The sequence below is a fragment of the Amblyomma mixtum genome, chromosome 2 (genome assembly GCF_055824585.1).
Source record: "Amblyomma mixtum isolate Tamu chromosome 2, ASM5582458v1, whole genome shotgun sequence".
Lineage (NCBI taxonomy): Eukaryota > Metazoa > Arthropoda > Arachnida > Ixodida > Ixodidae > Amblyomma > Amblyomma mixtum.
In genome coordinates, this window is record NC_143013.1 from 40,043,375 (window position 1) to 40,061,417 (window position 18,043).

At 47.6% G+C, this 18,043-nt stretch overlaps 2 protein-coding genes across 2 annotated transcripts; both read right to left on the reverse strand.

The window, feature by feature from the left end:
- Positions 1 to 607: 607 nt before the first annotated feature.
- On the reverse strand, positions 608 to 2,397 carry LOC149359069 (terminal nucleotidyltransferase 5B-like). Its single transcript, XM_089571278.1, has 2 exons — positions 2,206 to 2,397; positions 608 to 2,128 (listed from the first exon to the last, which is right to left on the reverse strand). The coding sequence occupies exons 1-2, from the start codon at positions 2,208 to 2,210 to the stop codon at positions 997 to 999; spliced, it is 1,137 nt and encodes a 378-aa protein (XP_089427404.1). The 5' UTR covers positions 2,211 to 2,397; the 3' UTR covers positions 608 to 996.
- A 906-nt stretch (positions 2,398 to 3,303) lies between these two features.
- LOC149359070 (protein GDAP2 homolog) lies at positions 3,304 to 17,942 on the reverse strand. The gene is made up of 9 exons (XM_089571267.1): positions 17,344 to 17,942; positions 17,082 to 17,224; positions 16,199 to 16,441; positions 14,902 to 15,132; positions 13,390 to 13,549; positions 9,313 to 9,460; positions 8,379 to 8,567; positions 4,967 to 5,110; positions 3,304 to 3,991 (listed from the first exon to the last, which is right to left on the reverse strand). The coding sequence occupies exons 1-9, from the start codon at positions 17,520 to 17,522 to the stop codon at positions 3,947 to 3,949; spliced, it is 1,482 nt and encodes a 493-aa protein (XP_089427393.1). The 5' UTR covers positions 17,523 to 17,942; the 3' UTR covers positions 3,304 to 3,946.
- Positions 17,943 to 18,043: the final 101 nt, after the last annotated feature.

Sequence of the window (18,043 nt, forward strand, 5' to 3'; positions counted from 1 at the left end):
AACCATGCAACCTGCACTCCAACAATGAATGAGCCGGCTGTGGAAAAAAAAAAACGAGAAAGGTGTTCGAAATGGTAGGGCTACACCTCTGCGTCGCATCTTAGGTATGCAATGCAAGGGCCGACATGCCGCGTCCGGCTGCAGTCGGGGACCCCGAATGAATGACCAAGAAAGGAATGCACACCGGCGCCTACTACGTAACATATTGCCGAACGCGAAGGCCTACCACCAGCCCTCAGTCAAGCGCGGCCTAACTGGCAAGCAGGCAACGCAAGGTCACAGCGCGGTTAACCGCATTAGCGAACAATCCGAACGTGCGGAAGGCCCGAATTCCGGTCGGGGCACAGGTGCGCCACGTCGGGAGGCGCCTGCGGCGGCGAACGAAAGCGACAACCCGTCGGCCGCGGCGCGACGGAAGGAAAACGCCGCCGCCAGCAGACGCCCCCGATAAGCGAGTGGCGGCGCACACCGGTGGCTTCCCGATAAGGCCGCTATCAGCGGTGAAATCCGTTGTGTAAGCCCGTCGCCGGGCGCGGAGAGAGCGCGACTGGGTGCCGCTCTCGGCGCGCGCACGAGCAACAGACGCGGCGCACGCACACACACACGGTTTTGAGCCGAACACACCGCATTGGTTTTATGCTTTGTTACAGAAAAAAAAAAGGGAGAAGGAGCTGCCGGTTGCAGCGGCAGCGGCCGTCGGCCTCGCGGTCCGGAGCGGCCGGCCTTGCCCTTATCTCCGGCTGCCGGGCGGCCTTGCCCAGGGAAACAGAGCGGCCCAGTTGGACATGGCAAAAAAACAGGGCGGCCTTGGGGCCCCGCTCAGCTGTTGCATTCCGGCGCGCGCGGCGCGCGCGTGAAGTCCGACTGACCACCGCAGAGTTCGTCACGTGACAGGGCCTCTGTGGAAGACCCGGGTCAGTCCGTCCTGGCCCAAGGCCGCCCTGTCCGGCGGTGCATATTACCGCTCACACACACAGGCACACCGCACCGGTCTCATCAGAGGGGTCCGGCCGCCAGGCCGGGGGAGCTGAGGCCCGGGCCCAGCGTGGGGCCCAGGCCGAGCAGCCAGCAAGGCTGCGCGAACCCGCAAAGCCGCGGCGGCTGTTGCTGCACCAGCAGAGCGCGGCACGCCAGCTCCTGTATGAGCTGCAGCGTCTGGCGCCGCTCGTGGCCCATCAGGCAGACGGTGGAGCCGTCGACAACGCGGTACAGGGTCGCCAGGAACGAGTAGCGCAACCGCTCGTGCGCCAGGTGATTGGCCAGGAAGCTGTGCAGCTTAGCGCGCTGCGCCCCAATCTCCGGGAAGTCGATGAAGAAGCGCGAGCACATGTAGCGCTCGAGGGCCCGCGTCGAGTCCGTGGCGTGGAAGCCGCGCGCCAGCAGATGGCAATACTTGAGCAGGCCCCCGCCGCGGATCTCCTCCGGGTTGCGCGTGGCGATGAGCCGCCGCCGAAGGTGCTCGAGCGCCTGGCCGAAGTTTCCGTACACGGACTCGGCCAGCACGCTTGGGAAGAAGTCCTGTGTGCAGCGGGGCAGCAGCGCCTCGGCCGAGCCGGCGGCGCACTGGTGCAGCAGCAGTAGCGGGTCGACCACGATCTGGAACGAGTCGACGCTGAACTCGAACTGGCGCCGCATGCGGTGCACGAACTTTAGCTCCACGTTGCGGCCCAGGCTGTTGGAGAGTGAGACGAGCGACCAGCGGTCCTCGTCGGTGGCCACCTTGACCAGCTTGTGTAGGTAGGCCTCCTTGAGGGCGCACGCGCTGATGCGCTTGACGCCGGCCGGCAGCAGCTCGGCGAGTGCGTCCAGCACGGCCGTTTTGACGCGCTCGAAGCCGCCGGCGCCGCTGCTACCCAGCTCGCAGCCGAAGATCACGTCCAGGTCGTTGTACTCGGCCGACGTGTCCGGCTCAAGTACGTACGACGCGGCGCCGCCGTTCAGCCGCACGTCCCGCACGGGCACGCCCTGGCGGCCCAGCTGCGACCGCACGCGCTGCACCAGGTCCCGCAGCCGAGTCTCGAGCGCCGGGAAGTTGCCGCGCCCCTGGACCGACACAGGCTCCTCGAGGAGCTCCTGCAGCCGCACCACCTGGTCGTAGCCCAGCACTGAGAACCGGGCCTCCTCGACACTGCGCCAGCGGAGAGGACGTGTCAAGAAGGCGGCCACTGACAGCCGGCCATATGTCGCAAACGAAACTGCACTTGCCTCATGATTCCGAACGCTGGTCGGGCTCGGGTTCACCGGTATCGTTCTGCTGCAGCTGGCCGACCGAGGACGACCACTTCCCAGGAGCGCGACTGCGGGCTGGCGGTTTCAGCGGCGGGCGGTCCGACGGCGGCACGACGGTCTCCTCGGCGGCTGCTCGTGTGGCCACTGCGGCCAACCGCCAGGCGGCGGGTCGCCTCGTTTCCCAGGAAACGCGCTGCGCATGCGTCCGCCCGCTGCCGTGACGCAAGTGCGCCGCACGTAATAGCAGCAGCAGCAGCGGCGCGCGTGCGGCGCTGGAGCCGACAACTGCGTCAACGACGCCGCGGCGGGCGCCACTGTTTTGTTTTTGTTTTTGGGCTGTCCCGAACGGACGCCTTGAGCGCTTCTTGCTCACCCGTTCGAGAGCCTGCGTCGCTCGGCTCGAGCGCGGACAGAGCCTGCGACAAACGGCGGCCGAAAATGACCGCCAAAGTGGCCGGAACGGGTAGTTTTCCAGATGTCGCACGGAACGGCTGCTAGTGCGCAGTTCCGATCGCTGCGTGGGCGTCGTGTTGACGCTGCAGCTGGAGCACCGATCGATGTGCGTGGTTCCTCCAGCGTACACGCGCGGACACCGGGCTGTGACGTCGGTTACAACCCCGCTGACGTGGGCGGCACTCTGCGCGCCGCAGCGCGTCCATTGAGGAATCCGCTACTATTTAGGGAATCGGGATCGTTGAGCCTCTGACGTCACACCCTTTGTCTCCGCGATTCGGTCAACCCAACTGCGCAACCGCTCGCTGGCACTGTGGCTGTAATACGGAACTCTGACCCGACTTTCGTTCCAGGCGTGGGAAAGAACACGCGACGGAAGTGCGATAAGACGAACATATGTTTCGCGGGTATCGATCTGTGCAGTCGCCCAACTCCCGACAAAATGGCAGTTTGCCGCAGGCGACGTGCAACGCATTTCAAGCCGCGAACGTACTGCTTCTTCCACGAGGAATGTTTACAAAAAATGCTCCATCCTTAATGCCTCGCACCGCTATCGGATATGGCCAGCTCAACAATAACAGTCGCGAGTTTATGACACCAGGAAGAAAACGGCAAGGCAGATGATGGTTCACCCACACTTCTTTATACATACAAAAACTTTACAGAGCAACTGCACACGTCTTGTAGAAAAAAAAAAGAAAAGACTTCAGGACTGGTAAGCTGCATATCAAGCAGATGCCAACAGAAAAATTCACTATAAAATATACCTATACAAAAATTAAAAGACATTTGGTCTGTCAGCTCATGTCACAAAGCTGAAAACAAAGACTAATGTGCCTTTCCCAAATATCTGGACACAGCGTATCAAAACCGCTGCTCGAAGCTGAAGCATTAGAGCCCTGGAGTGCACAAAATGTCCTCAATGGAACACTCCTTTCTTCTACTATCAGTCCCCTCTAATACGGTAACTTTATTGATAAAAATCCAGTTCAGAAGAGCGTGTTGTCGGGCTAGTTGGTTCTGCTAGTTCGTTCACTTATATCATTGATAAAAAGCATACCTAAAATCATGTTGAACTTAAACAATTTGTAGTCCACTCGATCCGGGGAAATACACCAGCCATAGAAGGGGCATATGTTCTTGTCTGCAAGGCATCTCGTAAGGCAACTTTACAGTATGACGGCAGGGCGAGTTATCTGTGTACAAAAACACGGCAGTAGAAGCTACACCAAGTGATGTAACATTATCCAGCGAAAGACTGCAGCTATTCCAGGTCAGGTGGAAGTTCCTGTCTTCGTGGGCCATTGAGCTGTTGGGAAAGAAAAAAAAAAAGAAAGGTTGTAAGGTGTGCGCAAAAACTGAGTAGTGACTTTGCACAGTGGCTGAGGCCTCAGAAAATGTTGAACAGAAGTGCCTACTTCACACTATAAGTTCATTTAAGAGTAAGCAGATGTCATCTAACTGGGGTATTACAGAAGTGCTGCTGCCGTTAGAGCACCTACTGCTGCCGATGCTGAAAGGACAAAGGTGAGGTGTAAGCAACATTTAAGTTGAACGTGCTTGGCTGATTGACATTTAATTCGGGCACATGGTGCATTATCAAACAACTGATGTGCTACATGTGAGCAGTGGTTAGTGGCTGTAGTCACTCACCCACTATTTTGTTTGTCAAAATGAAAAATTTCTACTAATGCATTATCCCATCTAATAAGTGCACCCCTCTCCCTCCTAAACATACAGAAATTTTTCTGATAAAGGAAGAGTGTTCATAATGCAAGCAAAGGTACCCCTGCATCAGGTTCAATGTGCAGCTGCAGAGAAGGTCGAGTCTGCTGCTGCCCTTGTTTGATTCTCAGGTTAGTCTGCCTATCAGCAACACACACACACTGGTAAACAGCGGAGATTAATAATAGCGCAAACTCTTGCTTTTGAATAGCCAGGCTTACTGCAACAGTTTTGGCAGGAAACATTGTTTCTGGAAAGAAATCAAATTGTCTGCGATAGTCTGATACAACACAAGAATGAAGCAGCAAATGCTCCTCAAAGGAGCTATTCATTCTCGTGAAGTTCTATAAAAAAGCACTGCTCTATGTATATCCCTTTTTACAATTCAATTGAACAATTCGAACCAGCACAAGCTTAAAAAAAATGTGAAGCTTGTTTTGACATCAAGATCCAAATACACACCACTAAAGGGGCATTTCATGAAAATATGGGGATCAAAACTGTTCGTGGCCGAACTATCAGATTACGGTCAGATCTCTCTGGTAGGAGCAGCACACACCATGAAATCGTGCTCAAGCACAAATCGTGGCAAGTCCAGCTGGTCAGGCGCAATCTCCTGGTACAGGTCATCGAGCTTGGACACAAGGCACAACCGGTGCCTCAAATCAGGGGCGCGAAATGTACAAAACCACCATGCTGCCACCTGAAAGCAGAAAAAAAAGAAGAAAAATTTATGAGTCCACACTGATTGTGAAAATCGATGCTCCTTGACGTCATAGAACATGAAAATTACAATGAATTACAGCATTTAATCAACTACAGCAGAGGAAGACATTCTTCTGGCTTTGCAGCCAGCCACTATTCTGCACTCTAATGCATTTTCTCCCAATACCAGGATCAAGGCATTCCTTATTTTTGTTTTTGTTACAGTGAAGAATAGACTTTTTAGATACAGACTCTGCGGCTGTAAATGAGAGAGATGCGCATTCATTGCAGTTGGAGGGAATTCCGCCACCTTACATGATTTCAAGCGCACCAGTGCACTATGAAGCCAACAGTGGCATGCTGTCCCATTGGGGACAAAATAAAGCAGCATGTGCCAACAAAATTGATAATTGCTGTTAAAAACAGTAATGCTGCCTTGCAGTTGGCAAGATGTAAGCACTACATGTTACACAATTGAGAGCATTCATCTCGCCAGCAGAATAGTAAATGAGCGTGCACGTCAAAAAAATTTTCAGAGTAGTGTATTCCTTTCCCTGGTACCACAACCATGTAAAGGCATATGGCTGCTTCAACCTAGTTCACTAAAATATTTGGTGCCAAGTGTCTCAGTCAATTTTAGTGGAAGAAGCTTTCTGAAAAATTGCACACTTGCACATGATGCTACCTGGTAGGAGGCAAGGGGGGAGTGAAGGATTCGAGGAAAGGAAACTGTTGCTATCACAGCAGACACCTGAACCATATACCTTGAGGGAAGCTATGACAGGGCTGGAAAAAAGTGAACAAGCACACGTGGGTTGGCAAAAAAAAACGAGTTGAGGATCCTTTTGCTGTTTTCTTGTGAACTCGCAGAATGGAGCTTTATTAATGTTAGTAATGGATTTGTGAATGCAAAAGAAGACCGCCAAGAATGTGTTCATTGCGCTAGGAATGTTGCAGCCACATGCATTCCTTCCAAATCAGGCGGCACGAAGAAAACGCGATACTCTAAAAATTTTTCGAGTGACTCGACCCATGAGACTACCTGCCGCGGGCGAAGACCGAAATGGCACAGAGAACGTGCGCACCACGACCCGACCGCGCGCCGCGCTCACTCGCCCCCAGCTGCTCCGAGAAAAAACGCGCGCGGCCGCGTCGCTGGCGCCCTCTCTTGATAGAGAACGGAACTAACAAAAAAAAATAAACGCTCATACAAGAAACGTCTGGAAACGCGAAAATGGCGCCGCTTGACCATTTTTTCGCTTTGCGCATTCTTAAAAAGGTTTGTAGTTTAACTTGATTCCTCCCCACAATTGTGCGCTCTTGAAAAAAAGGCTGTTTTAGAAGAGGGGCCGTCAAAATAATAAAGCTATCCAATGTCAGCTAGGCCAGGCTACTAATGATTTCACAAGCTTGCTGAAAATGAAGCTGCATTCGCAGCAGGTCACGTAAAGCAAAACCAAAATGACTGGGGGAGGGGGGGGGGGGGGGGGGGGGGGGGGGGGTTGACCGCAGAAGAGCACTATCTAGGGAGGCAAACAGGTACTGAAATATGAAAAAATTAAAATGGTACACAGGTGCTGTCACATAAATGTATTTTCTTTAAGGAAAAGTGGAAAAGTTTACAGAAGGGGTTCTCAAAATAATATCCCCGGAACACTTGGGCTCTGTGGAGTACTTCGTGTGTTTCCTGAGCACCTAACTTCGCAAGCGGCTCAATGCCCATCATTCTTTCTAATCCCACTTCATTCAGGAACTACTCATACTGTAATTGATCATAGTAAACTGTTTCACTATGCATAGTTACAAAAACGGGCTGCACGAATAATAACACATTTGCATAATGAACACAGTAAGCCACTTTTCCAGTTTTTAAATATCTTTTATGAACATAATATTGTGTACACAAAATAGTAAAATGTAATCGTCCTTTGAATGCCTATTTGTTTCATTCATCTTCTCGACCCACCAGAAACTTCACATTTGGCAACTTTAATCTCCCACCAAAAAATAACACCTATGGTAAATGGCTAGTACAATTTGCAGGAACCAATGTTTGGAACAGTTTACCACCAGAGATAGAACAATGACATGAAAACTTGTAAATATTAAAAATTTACTTTATGAAACTTATCTGACCAATGTGATGGTTGTTTTGTGTTCGTGTCGGCTGTGCTGTGTTGATAAGGTTGGATTTTGTTGAGTAAAATAACACGCACAATAATGTGCATGCCGATATTTTTGTACTTCTCATTCTCACACAAGAACTGTGTCTTTGCCTATATGTATTTTGTTTTTAACCCCACACTAGCCTCGGGCTATCAGTTCAAATAGTGTTCGGTTATTGGTATGGCACAAGCAGAAATAATCAAATCAAGCCAGTCATTATTATTTAAATTTGGCCAACTGGTAGCAGGAAGGGATGCAAGTCTAAACACATGGGGCTCCCTCAGCACCTTTTAAAAGTCATCAAGGCTCTGTTGCATGAGGAAGAGGGATAATGAGACTATGAGCCCCAAGCAAGCCTTCATCGGCCCTCACCAAAACCAACCCATGTCATGTGACATGGCGTTTTGACTTAAGGGGGGACACTGGTCTTGAAAAGAAAATTTTATTAATTTAGTCATAGTTATGAAATTTCCAGGGCACATGTATTTTTGTGCGCTGATTCTAGATATGTCATTTAATTTCATGTAAAACAATTCCTTGAGCACTTATGCACATTTTATGCAAGTATTTTGCGGAGAGTTTTGAAGAAAATTTGCTGCAGGAAACTCGCTGAAATGTATGCCATTGGGTTCTCTTGACACCAAGGAATACAATAAGGGTAAAATTATCATCCTGGCTCTCATAGAACTTGAGTAACAGGGTACTGAAGCTGCCACTTCAGAAACAGGAATACACACTTTCCTTCTCATTTCTGAAGCGACAACTTCAAAACTCTATAACATAAGTTCTATGACAGGCAGGAAGACAATTTCACCCTTATTGTATTCCTTGGTGTCAAGAGAACCCGATGGCATACATTTCAGCGAGTTTCCTGCAGCAAATTTTCTTCAAAACTCTCTGCAAAATACTAGCATAGAAAGTGCATAAGTGCTCAAGGAATTGTTTTACATGAAATTAAATGACATATTTAGAATCAGCACACAAAAATACATAATCCCTGAAGATTTCGTAACTGTGACTTCATTAATAAAAATTTTTTTTTCAAGACCAGTGTCCCCCCTTAACGCTGCACAAGGAAGCAGCAATGTTCTGGAACTCACCCGTGTCCACCAGCCGGGGTGCACGAGGTAGAGGCAGTACAGGTTCTGCCGGTGCTTGGGGCCCAACAGTTCGAGCACGTCTTTCAACAGCGCCTCACACTCTGGCGGTTCTTGGGCTACTGTGTGCAGGTACACAGCCACAAATGGCTGTGACACCGAGTCCAGGCTGAGCAGGATTTGTAGAAGCACCTGAGCAGAGAACATGCCACAATGGCCACACGCTCAGGGTGCACCGGGTGTGCATGCGTGTGTGTGTGTGTGCGAGCAACAACTTCAACTACTCCATGTACATAGGCAACTGCCAGCAGAGATCTTGGAAGAAACTATGATACACAATGTGGTATAGCTGTATGAAGTTAATTCTGAGGCAGTGTATGGGCTATGAGGGTCACAATTGAGGATGGCTCCGGATTAATTGCAATCACACGGGGTTCTTTCATGCGCACCGATATCGCACAGCACGCGGGCGTGTTAGCATGAAATGCAGCGTGCTGCAAGGCATAGAAACAGAAGTGTCTAGTGAGTGCCACAAGACTGTATAAAGAAGACTTGCAACAAGTATGCGAATGAAAACAAAATGCTGTACAGAATCAAAAGAAGGGAGAGAAATAATATAGGCTCACAATTGGGCCTTAACAAGCTATAGCACTGATAGAAATGTGTTAGAATATTGGTCTATGTATCTAAAGTCCAAATAAAGACTTTACAGTTGTAAATTACACTGGAGTACGCAGCGACTGTGTAATGCCACGGCAAGATGCCCTTCAGTTGCAAATAATAGAGACCAATGACATCAAAGGCTGTAAGATATGCTGCAAAGACTACCGCAGGCTAGCTGTGTGTTGCATTTGCTGAAAGGACCCCACTCTGCAGCATAGCGTTAGATGCCAGTCTTGTTATCAATGAATTCTACAACAGCAATGCAAGTGCTCACATGCTCTTGGTTCAAGCCTCGGAACCTGCGCCCCACAAAGACAAACACTGGGCGCCCCCTGCGGTCTCGCCCAGCCTCGTAGAAAAAGCGCGCCTCTCGCACTGCACGCAAATCCTCTTGGCGGGCCTTCCGCAGTAGCCGAGTGTATCTGCAAGTAAAGCAAGGACAGGCAAGAAGCTTCTGGCATCAGGTTGAAGATAGAAGGGGGGAGAAAAAAAAGAAGACAAAAGTGACAAAACTGGAGACAGAGAAACAGCTCTGCCTCTATTACACACCTCACGCACAACATTCCAGAAGCTGTTCCAGTCTATTTATTTATTAATTCACTTATTAAGTACTCCAAACCATGTACAGGTCCAAGCAGGGTGGGAAAAAGATAAACAAAACAAATATAAGCGAAGCTAAAAAAACATCAAAGTGTGGCAAAAGGCAATGAATAACTATTCCAGTTGGCTACAGTGCGAGGAAAAAAATTAAAACTTGAATAAATCGGTTTGTTTCATGCAAAATATGGTGTCAGCGAGTTAGGATGATTGCGACAAGTGCGCCTTGATGTTGAACGTGACAGAAAATGTGAAAGGGTAATTCCTAGATTTTTATTCCAAAGCAAGAAAAAAAATTTCAAACGTAAATTTTTCCTTCGGTGTTCGAAGCACTGACTGCCATTAGCGTGCATTAATTTCCAAGAGCAAGTGATAGAGAAAATTTTGAGTAAATAAACCTTGTAGCTTTCCCCTGTACCTTTTTCAGACAGGTAATGCAATGTTTAGTTACTGATTCCAAAAAATGCATGCATATTCAAGGTTTGATCTAATTAGTGAATTGTAAACAATTTCGTACTAGGGGGTGAAATTTTAAGCTTGTCAAAAAACAGTTTATGGAACGCGGAAGAGCAGATATTCCATGATAAAATGTTTAGTAAGAGTGACACCTAAGTACTTATATTTAGTCTCTTCTTGCAGTGAAGACGAACCTAGCCCATACATAAAGGAGAGCAGAGCGTTTTGGCTCGAGAAGCAAAGAAAGACTGTCTTGTCAGCGTACATGATGAAGTAAGTAATATTGGACAGTAATTTTGTAATAAAGCACGGTCACCTGTCTTGTGTATGGGTACAACTCTGGCTATCTTCCAGTCACTCGGTAATTTTCTTCAAAATAATGAAATATGGTATATTGGTATATATTATAATAAGAATGGATTCAGCATATCACTTCAGGAACACATTAGGAAGGTTGTCACGGCCATAAAATGATTTAGTTTCTAAATTTAGTAGCACAGAAACTATGCCAGGGTATGAAATAAGATTAACTTTGGGGGGGTGAAACACTGTCATTGGATGGACAAATATGAGTACTGGTAAACACACTGTAAAAGTAGTCACTGAAATGACACACAACATCACAGTGATCAGTAACCATACAGCCATCAACAGAAATTTGCCACAACGGTTTCTTTCTTTCACTGACATATTTCCAAAACTGTCTTGGTTCCTCAACAATGACCTTTGGCAGCACTGTATTAAAATAGTGTTTTTTTCAAAGAGCGTACTACACCTGCAAGGTTTTCTTTTCGTTCCTGAAACAAGCGCTGTTTCTTCACCTTTTTATTTTTCGCTTCCAACGGATTTATCCACGGTGTTAACTGTTTCATGCTTGCTCGCAAACCTATCTATATAGCAGTGGTTATGTCTCCAGAAAGGAGGCAAAGTTTGTTGACATTTACAAGAGTTGATGTATGTAAGGGCTAGTTGGTTGATCATGTTTATGAACAGCGCAAGGGATGAGGACATACAAGGAAGAGGACAGACACAGCGCTGACATCATTAAAATCAGGAAGACGTGTTTCCAAATGTTTAATAATGGGTTTAAACGTTTAACAATCGGCTGCACGTAACTAGTCTTTGAAAGAACACTTCACAGGGTACAATCGGCTGCACGTAACTAGTCTTTGAAAGAACACATCACAGGGTTATTCAATTGTATAAAAGTGACTATGGGTACGCAAGCACTGACAAGCAAATGATCAGAGATCCCCTTCTCAACTTAAACAGCATATTTAGGTAACACTCTAGGTTGTTGTTGTTCAGTTGTTAAGTCTCGTTCAACTCTTTGTGACTGTATGTACCACAGCACACCAGGCCTTCCACACCTCCACTGTCACTGCATTGGTGATGCCATCGAACTGCCTCTTTGTGCCCTCAGTCTTTCCCAGCATCAGGGTCTAGGTAAAAATACGAAATCCAGTAGAGATTTGCAAGTTCCCTGCACATGTATCAGTTTATGAACTAGTATTTGAATTAAGTCATGTGTTAGTATTATGCTAAGTATATTGTTTAAGTATTTGCTGCTATGCGAAAGTTATTCAAAGCGCTCGCAATTGGGACATGCACATTTTTACCACCTATCAGTAGCAGTTTGTGACTTTGGAATTGAGACACGTGCCCTTCTAGCTTGAGTAAATACTCAGGCGCCACATCAGGAGGTCTGTAAATGTCACACAGTACAAAGTTATGGCCCCAGCACGAGATATTTACGCATGAACATTTGAGGTGGGGAATGTCTTCCAACAGGACAGCCTCTATGCGCTCTTTAATAAGGGCCCACTCCACCTCCTCTGAAAAGTCGATCCTTACGAAAAACTTGATACTATGGGAAAACATTCCTGTCACCTATTTAAGTCTGTAGCCATGTCTCTGTTATGATAGCAATGTGTGGGTCGTGCTCTAGTAAGGCAATCTTAAATGGTTCTGTTTTGTTTATTAAGTTAAGAGAATCTAAATGGATTAAACGCAAGTGCTTGTGACATTTTTGGTAAGGGCGTCAGGTCTCAGGCAGCTGGATGCATTAGTTCACTATCTAGATGAGCATGTTTTTTGTCCAATCCCTGAAGACCAGATCCTTACCAATTATAAGTTTGTTTTGAACTAGGTACACTTTCTTACCCAGCAGTTCCTCGGGTTTCGTGCTTTCTCATTAAAGCTTCCGTTCACGCAGCATCGCTTGCGAGTAGTCATTTTGAAAATATATGCCTGATCCTTTAAGCTTGCTGAAGTTCAAATATCATTCCTTTTCGTTTAAGTTTTGCAAAGAGATGATGACCACATGTTTGCTGACTTGTCGGCCGAGTCTGTGAGCTTTGCCCTCGCAGTAGCATCATTACTGTGCTAATCATCACTCTATGCTTGACCTCTATGTGAAATATAACTCAAGTATGCGATTAGGAAGTGGGACAGAAAATACTACTGCAGTACGCTCCACCTGCTCATATTCATGTGGTCAGCTGCTTTGTCTATTCAGGACTATCTTAAGCTTTCTCCTATCAAAAGGTGACAAACTATGTTATTCGTGAGAATGTAAACAGCACATAGCTTGAACAGTGCTGAATGGCAGAATAAAATTGATTACACAGTCTAAGAAATAGGCATGCCACCGAATGCATCACTAAATCACAAAGTTCAGTAGCATTCCAAGAGCACCACTTCCAAAGAATCTAGGGTGTAAGAAGGACAGTGTTGAATTCATAAAGCTTTGCAACACCACATTTATATAGTAGCACAGTCGTGTCATCACATGCACATATATTGTCCATTTGTAATTCTGGTGTTTTGTACCTGCTTCTGGCGCACATTTCACCCTATTCGAGATGTAGTTTTCTTTTTTTCTTTTTTTTTTCCTGGGAAGCTGCAGTGCATGATTTGCTGCACCGGATGAAATCTACAACATGTATGCAAATAACAGCATGATGTGTATAAACTGCTTTGACATGTGCACTATGCGACATGATGTAACTAGCACGTTTCTGATAGTTTATACTATTGAGCAATGCTATTACCAAAGGGTATGCTTGGGATAAGCAAACAGACTGAAAAATAGCTGTAACACACCCTATCTTTCGCCCACTGAATGTACCAACCCCCATGCTTATTTGGAGCATGCGATCTGAGCTAGTACACCCTACGAGTGTCCACTGATGCACAGAAACCAGCGAACGTAATTCGACACACAAAAAGCAACCTGCTGGTGCAGAAATGGAAGGCATGTCCGCCACAAGAAAGCACACAAGCTGCTCTCACTGACCGGTGGGACCGCTGGATTTCCCGTGTCATGGGGTCTGAAATTGGGCGCCCAGCCTGGCGGTCAACATCACCCTGCATGCGGGCAAAGGCTGTCCGACCCACACACACAGAGCCCTCCATCAGGGGCCCTGGGTCTAGCTCCTTCTCATCACTGGCCTCATCTGCAATAGATAACAATTATCATGGCTACTAGGGCAAGAACCACTCCATTTTTCAGACACTACAGTGGATTGCATAGGTACAGTGCCGTCAACTAGAAGATGAAACACGCAAGCGCACTTGTCTCTCATACAACATGATACAGCATGACATGCCAAGGCACAGTTGCACTCTTAGCGAGTTGGCCGTGTTCCACCTGATACTACCTGCTATTGTGGCTAAGGACACAGGTGCCGCATTCAAGCACGTTCCCTCTCACAGCAGACTGCACTGAACAAAGAAAATAAAGAAATAGTAAAAAGGGACCTTTTCTATTCAGGGAAGCAAAGCAGGCAGAAACCACTGAGCTGGCAGAGGGTGAGAGAATAAGTCGTGTGGCGCACCCACCTATTTTACAGAAAATCTGAAGACCAATTACAACAAAAGCTATGGCGGTGTCACATTTTTTTAATAGCATACCTAGAAATTGGTGCTAAGACTAAAAACACTAATTCAAAATGCTCGCGCCAAAAATAACTTGTATGAGTTGGAGTCTTTATGTCGAAACTAGAGTAAAGCTACTGGTTTGGCTTATGAGGGTTTAATGTCCCAAAGTGACTCAGGCTTATAGCCTGGGTCACTTTGATGCGGGATGCTGCAGTGAAGGGCTCCGGAAATTTCAACCATCTGAAGTCCTTTAACATGCACTGACATCGGCACAATACACGGGCCTCTAGAATTTCGCCTCCATTGAAATTCGACTGCCATGGTCGGGATCGAACCCGCGTCTTTCGGGTCAGCAGCCAAGCGCCTTAACCACTGAGCCACCATGGGAGTAAAGCTACTGTTGACTTGAAATAGCCTGAATAGGCCAGGTGCCTCTGGCCATCATACGCACAAAATATCCACAGCGATGCACACACCTAATGTATTCAGCAGTTCAACTGCAAGAAACTGCATACTAAACTACAAAGGCAGTTCTACGCATCTACAATGTGGCTATGTAGACAATTTGTCTATACTGTGTTAAGGCAGAGACTTGGGCAAGTTGCTACATCATGTTTAGGAAGGAAAAGCAGCACAAAAACATGGGATGAGAAAAAACATGATGGCACTGGCCTGATTTCTTGCAGCATGCTGCCCAGCAAATAGCTCCAGTATGCTTACAACCTCAAGCAAATGAGTGGAAGATGTCGTGGGTGTTGCATCTTGCTAACAAGTCAGTGTTGACTCTCAATGGCATGACAAGTTTACACAAAGGTGATAGGTAAGAGGTGAACTTTCATACGTTTTTCCCCAAAAGAGTGTGCGACCTTAGTTCTGAAGCAAACAGACCTAAGCTTGCCATCAAGCTGCATGGCAGTGGCCTGCTCACCTCCGAAGGGATTGTCCACAATGCGGATGCCTCTTTCGGGCAGTAAGGGCTCGCCTCGAGGGCCACCTACGTCTTTGGGCAGCTGATGCTGCGCTTGAAGCTCCTCCAAGCTGGTGCGGGGGAAGTATAACGGCAGCAGCTGCTCATACGTGCCCACCTCAGTGCCTTCCACAGCAAGGACGATCAGGTCGACAGTGTCCCCATGTTTCTCAAGAAAGCGGCGAATGGTCCCTGCGGTACACAAGGTATGAAGCACCAAGACAAAAAAAAAAGAAAATACAAATAAAGCACGAGAAGGAAAGTTTACTGAGCAACATGCTTTGTCAGTTCTAACTCAAACCCAAGTGCTCAGCGCCAGCCACAGCACATAACATACTTTTGTTTACTCAGGCCCAATGGCATCGCTGCCTAGTGTGTCATTTGACTTTGCCCCTAGTTCATTCCAATTCCCAGCAATCCACTCCTTCCTATACTTTCAGCTGAGTTGCCTACAAGTTGATTGACTTCTGTGCCAAGGTAACACTATGCACTATGAGGCATGTTGTAGCAAATGGCTGCCTGCCTGCACCCCCCCCCTCCCCCCCCAATCATCGAACGAGGGCACTAAGTCTGCCCCATACTTTACTTTTACTCTGTCAGAACTAGTTAGTTTAGTTTATAGGGTTTAACGTCCCAAAGCGACTCAGGCTATGAGAGACGCCGTAGTGAAGGACTGTCCCATCATTGTTTATAGAGCTTATTTCCACTGTAATAACCTCTATGCTTCTATGGGGTTTAATGACCCAAAGTGACTCTGGCTATGAGGGATGCCGTAGTGAAGGGCTCTAGATACTTTTGACCATTTGGGGTTCTTTAATGTGCACAGACATCACACGGTACACGAGCCCCTAGCATTTTGGCTCTATAAAAATGCGACCGCCGCAGCCGGGATCGAACCAGAAGCGGCATCTTTCAGGACAGAAGCCGAGCACCATCACCCCTGAACCACCACAGCAGCCCCTTCATAATAAATGTTTTGAAAGTTGCAAAGACCATTTGTTGCAGGCTATGCCACAAATAAGTATCAACCTATGATAGATGACGAAAAAAGAAAAGCATGAGAATCACAAACTGAGTGAAGTTGAGCCTGCTCTCGCTGTGCCAGATGCCATGTGACGTCATCCTAGAGAGCATGCCACAACTATTGCAGTTGTGAAGCTCATGCCCCAATAGAACACATAGTTTATTACAAACTGCAGCTGTCTAAACCATAGCATGTTGAAGAGCTTTTTTTTTTTTTCAATTAAGATGCACTCACTAAGAGCTATGTGAGCTCCTTCCGCTGGTGGATAAGACCTGCGCATGGAGTGGATTGGGCACAGCCCAAGGGTGCGAAGCCCATGCTCCGGGAGCATCTGCAGCACTCGCCAGTAGCTTGAGTGAAGGGCAGTCTCTGCTGCTGTGTGAAACTTGGTGTTGTACTTGGGCCCCACCGTATGGATAACAAATCGTGCTGGGAGGTTGTAGCCCTTGCTCAGCTTGGCCTCTCCGGTGCGGCATGCTGCAGCAGAGATTCACAATCCCTTCGATCATTTGCATGCATGTGGAAATTGTGCAGGTCTACGAAATTTATGTAGGGTGTAATGCATGCAACCATGCACTGCATGACTCTGCAATATATGTACAGACGACAGAAGGTGTGCCTAGCACTGCAGCAGTGTGCTGCAAAACAAAGCATAATTTTGGCACAGCTCTGCTCTGTTAAGGACATGTGGCTAGTGCTTTTGTCGTTTGTATGGCTATGTGGCTGCACTTACGCGCCAGCACTGCAGGTGAAACCTTAGTATCTCGGTTAAAAATTAGTTTTCTTCGCTCCTAAGAGCGCCACAGGAGCACTCTAAAGACATGTGTGCTTAGTGTACTTTGCATATATTCAGTGCATGGAGAATTCCAACTGACAAATAGTTCAAATACACACACAACAAATCATCTGTGAATCAAACTGAACTGCTAAGAATGTAATTAAATGCAGCGTAAACTGTAGTTTTTTTTTTTTTTTTAGCTGACGCAGCAAAAACTTTTTTAAGCTGATGCAGACACCCTCGACGTGACGATAACGTTTATCACCCGAAATGCGTCTGATTACGCTAACTACATGAACCTGCTAAACTGATAGCAAGTTAAGGAGGAGGTATGCTCACACTGAATTTCGTTGAGCAAATCGCGCTTCATCTGCGACCCGGCTTTCGCCACAAGTCGCTGGCTGAGTGGGCTCTTGTCTGTGAGGTTCTCGTTCGTAGAGTTGACAATGGCGTGGGCATTCAGACACGTCATATCGCCGACCCTGAATGCATGGAGAAACGTTCGGCACAGCTGTCAAAAGTGCGTGCATAAACAAAGTGCGCAGGCGCGGACTAGTGCACAGGCATCGCGCTACGGCGCTCGGTCAGCAAAGAAGCTTACCACAGGGCAATTTTTCGGTTAAGCTCTTCGTTGATTGGGAATGGCGTTTTCTGGCGGATGCCGTCGCCGCTGGGGCTTTCTCCGTCGTCTCCGAGAACAGGCTCGCGAGGCGCTATTTGGTGCCATCGTTTGAGAATCGCAATGTCCACAGTGTCCAACGGCGAGTCCAGCGGGTCCATAACGGAGCCGACTATGGCAGCAGAATTAACGGTCTTAAGAAACGCGAAAGAAACGAGCACAGAAAAGGGGGCGTTCTGCGATGCCGACCAGAAAGAGCCACCAGACGTCTAGCTGACTGTACCACACACACACAGCACAACGCAGCTGAGCGGTCACGCACGTGACATCGCAACTGGCCGCTGTTGTTGCTTCGTGTTGACACCGTGCGAGTCTGGTCAGTCGCTCATTTTTGGTGAGAGAACGCCGCGGCAGGCACACGAACGTATTGCTGTTATCGCGAAGGGAGCTGTGGAAGCCGATAGAGTAGCAACGGTAGCAACTTTGCAGCAACCCAGCCGCAGCTAGCCAATCGCTCAGAATTGACGCCTCTCCCCATCCCTCGATCCATGCTATCAGATGCTATCACGAAAGCGAAACCATAACTACTACAATGATAGTGATAATGGTCTTTCGATTACAAAAATTATTAATAGAATTTAAAAATTAACGATGAAGGTCTATGACCAGTGAGAGCAGTAGT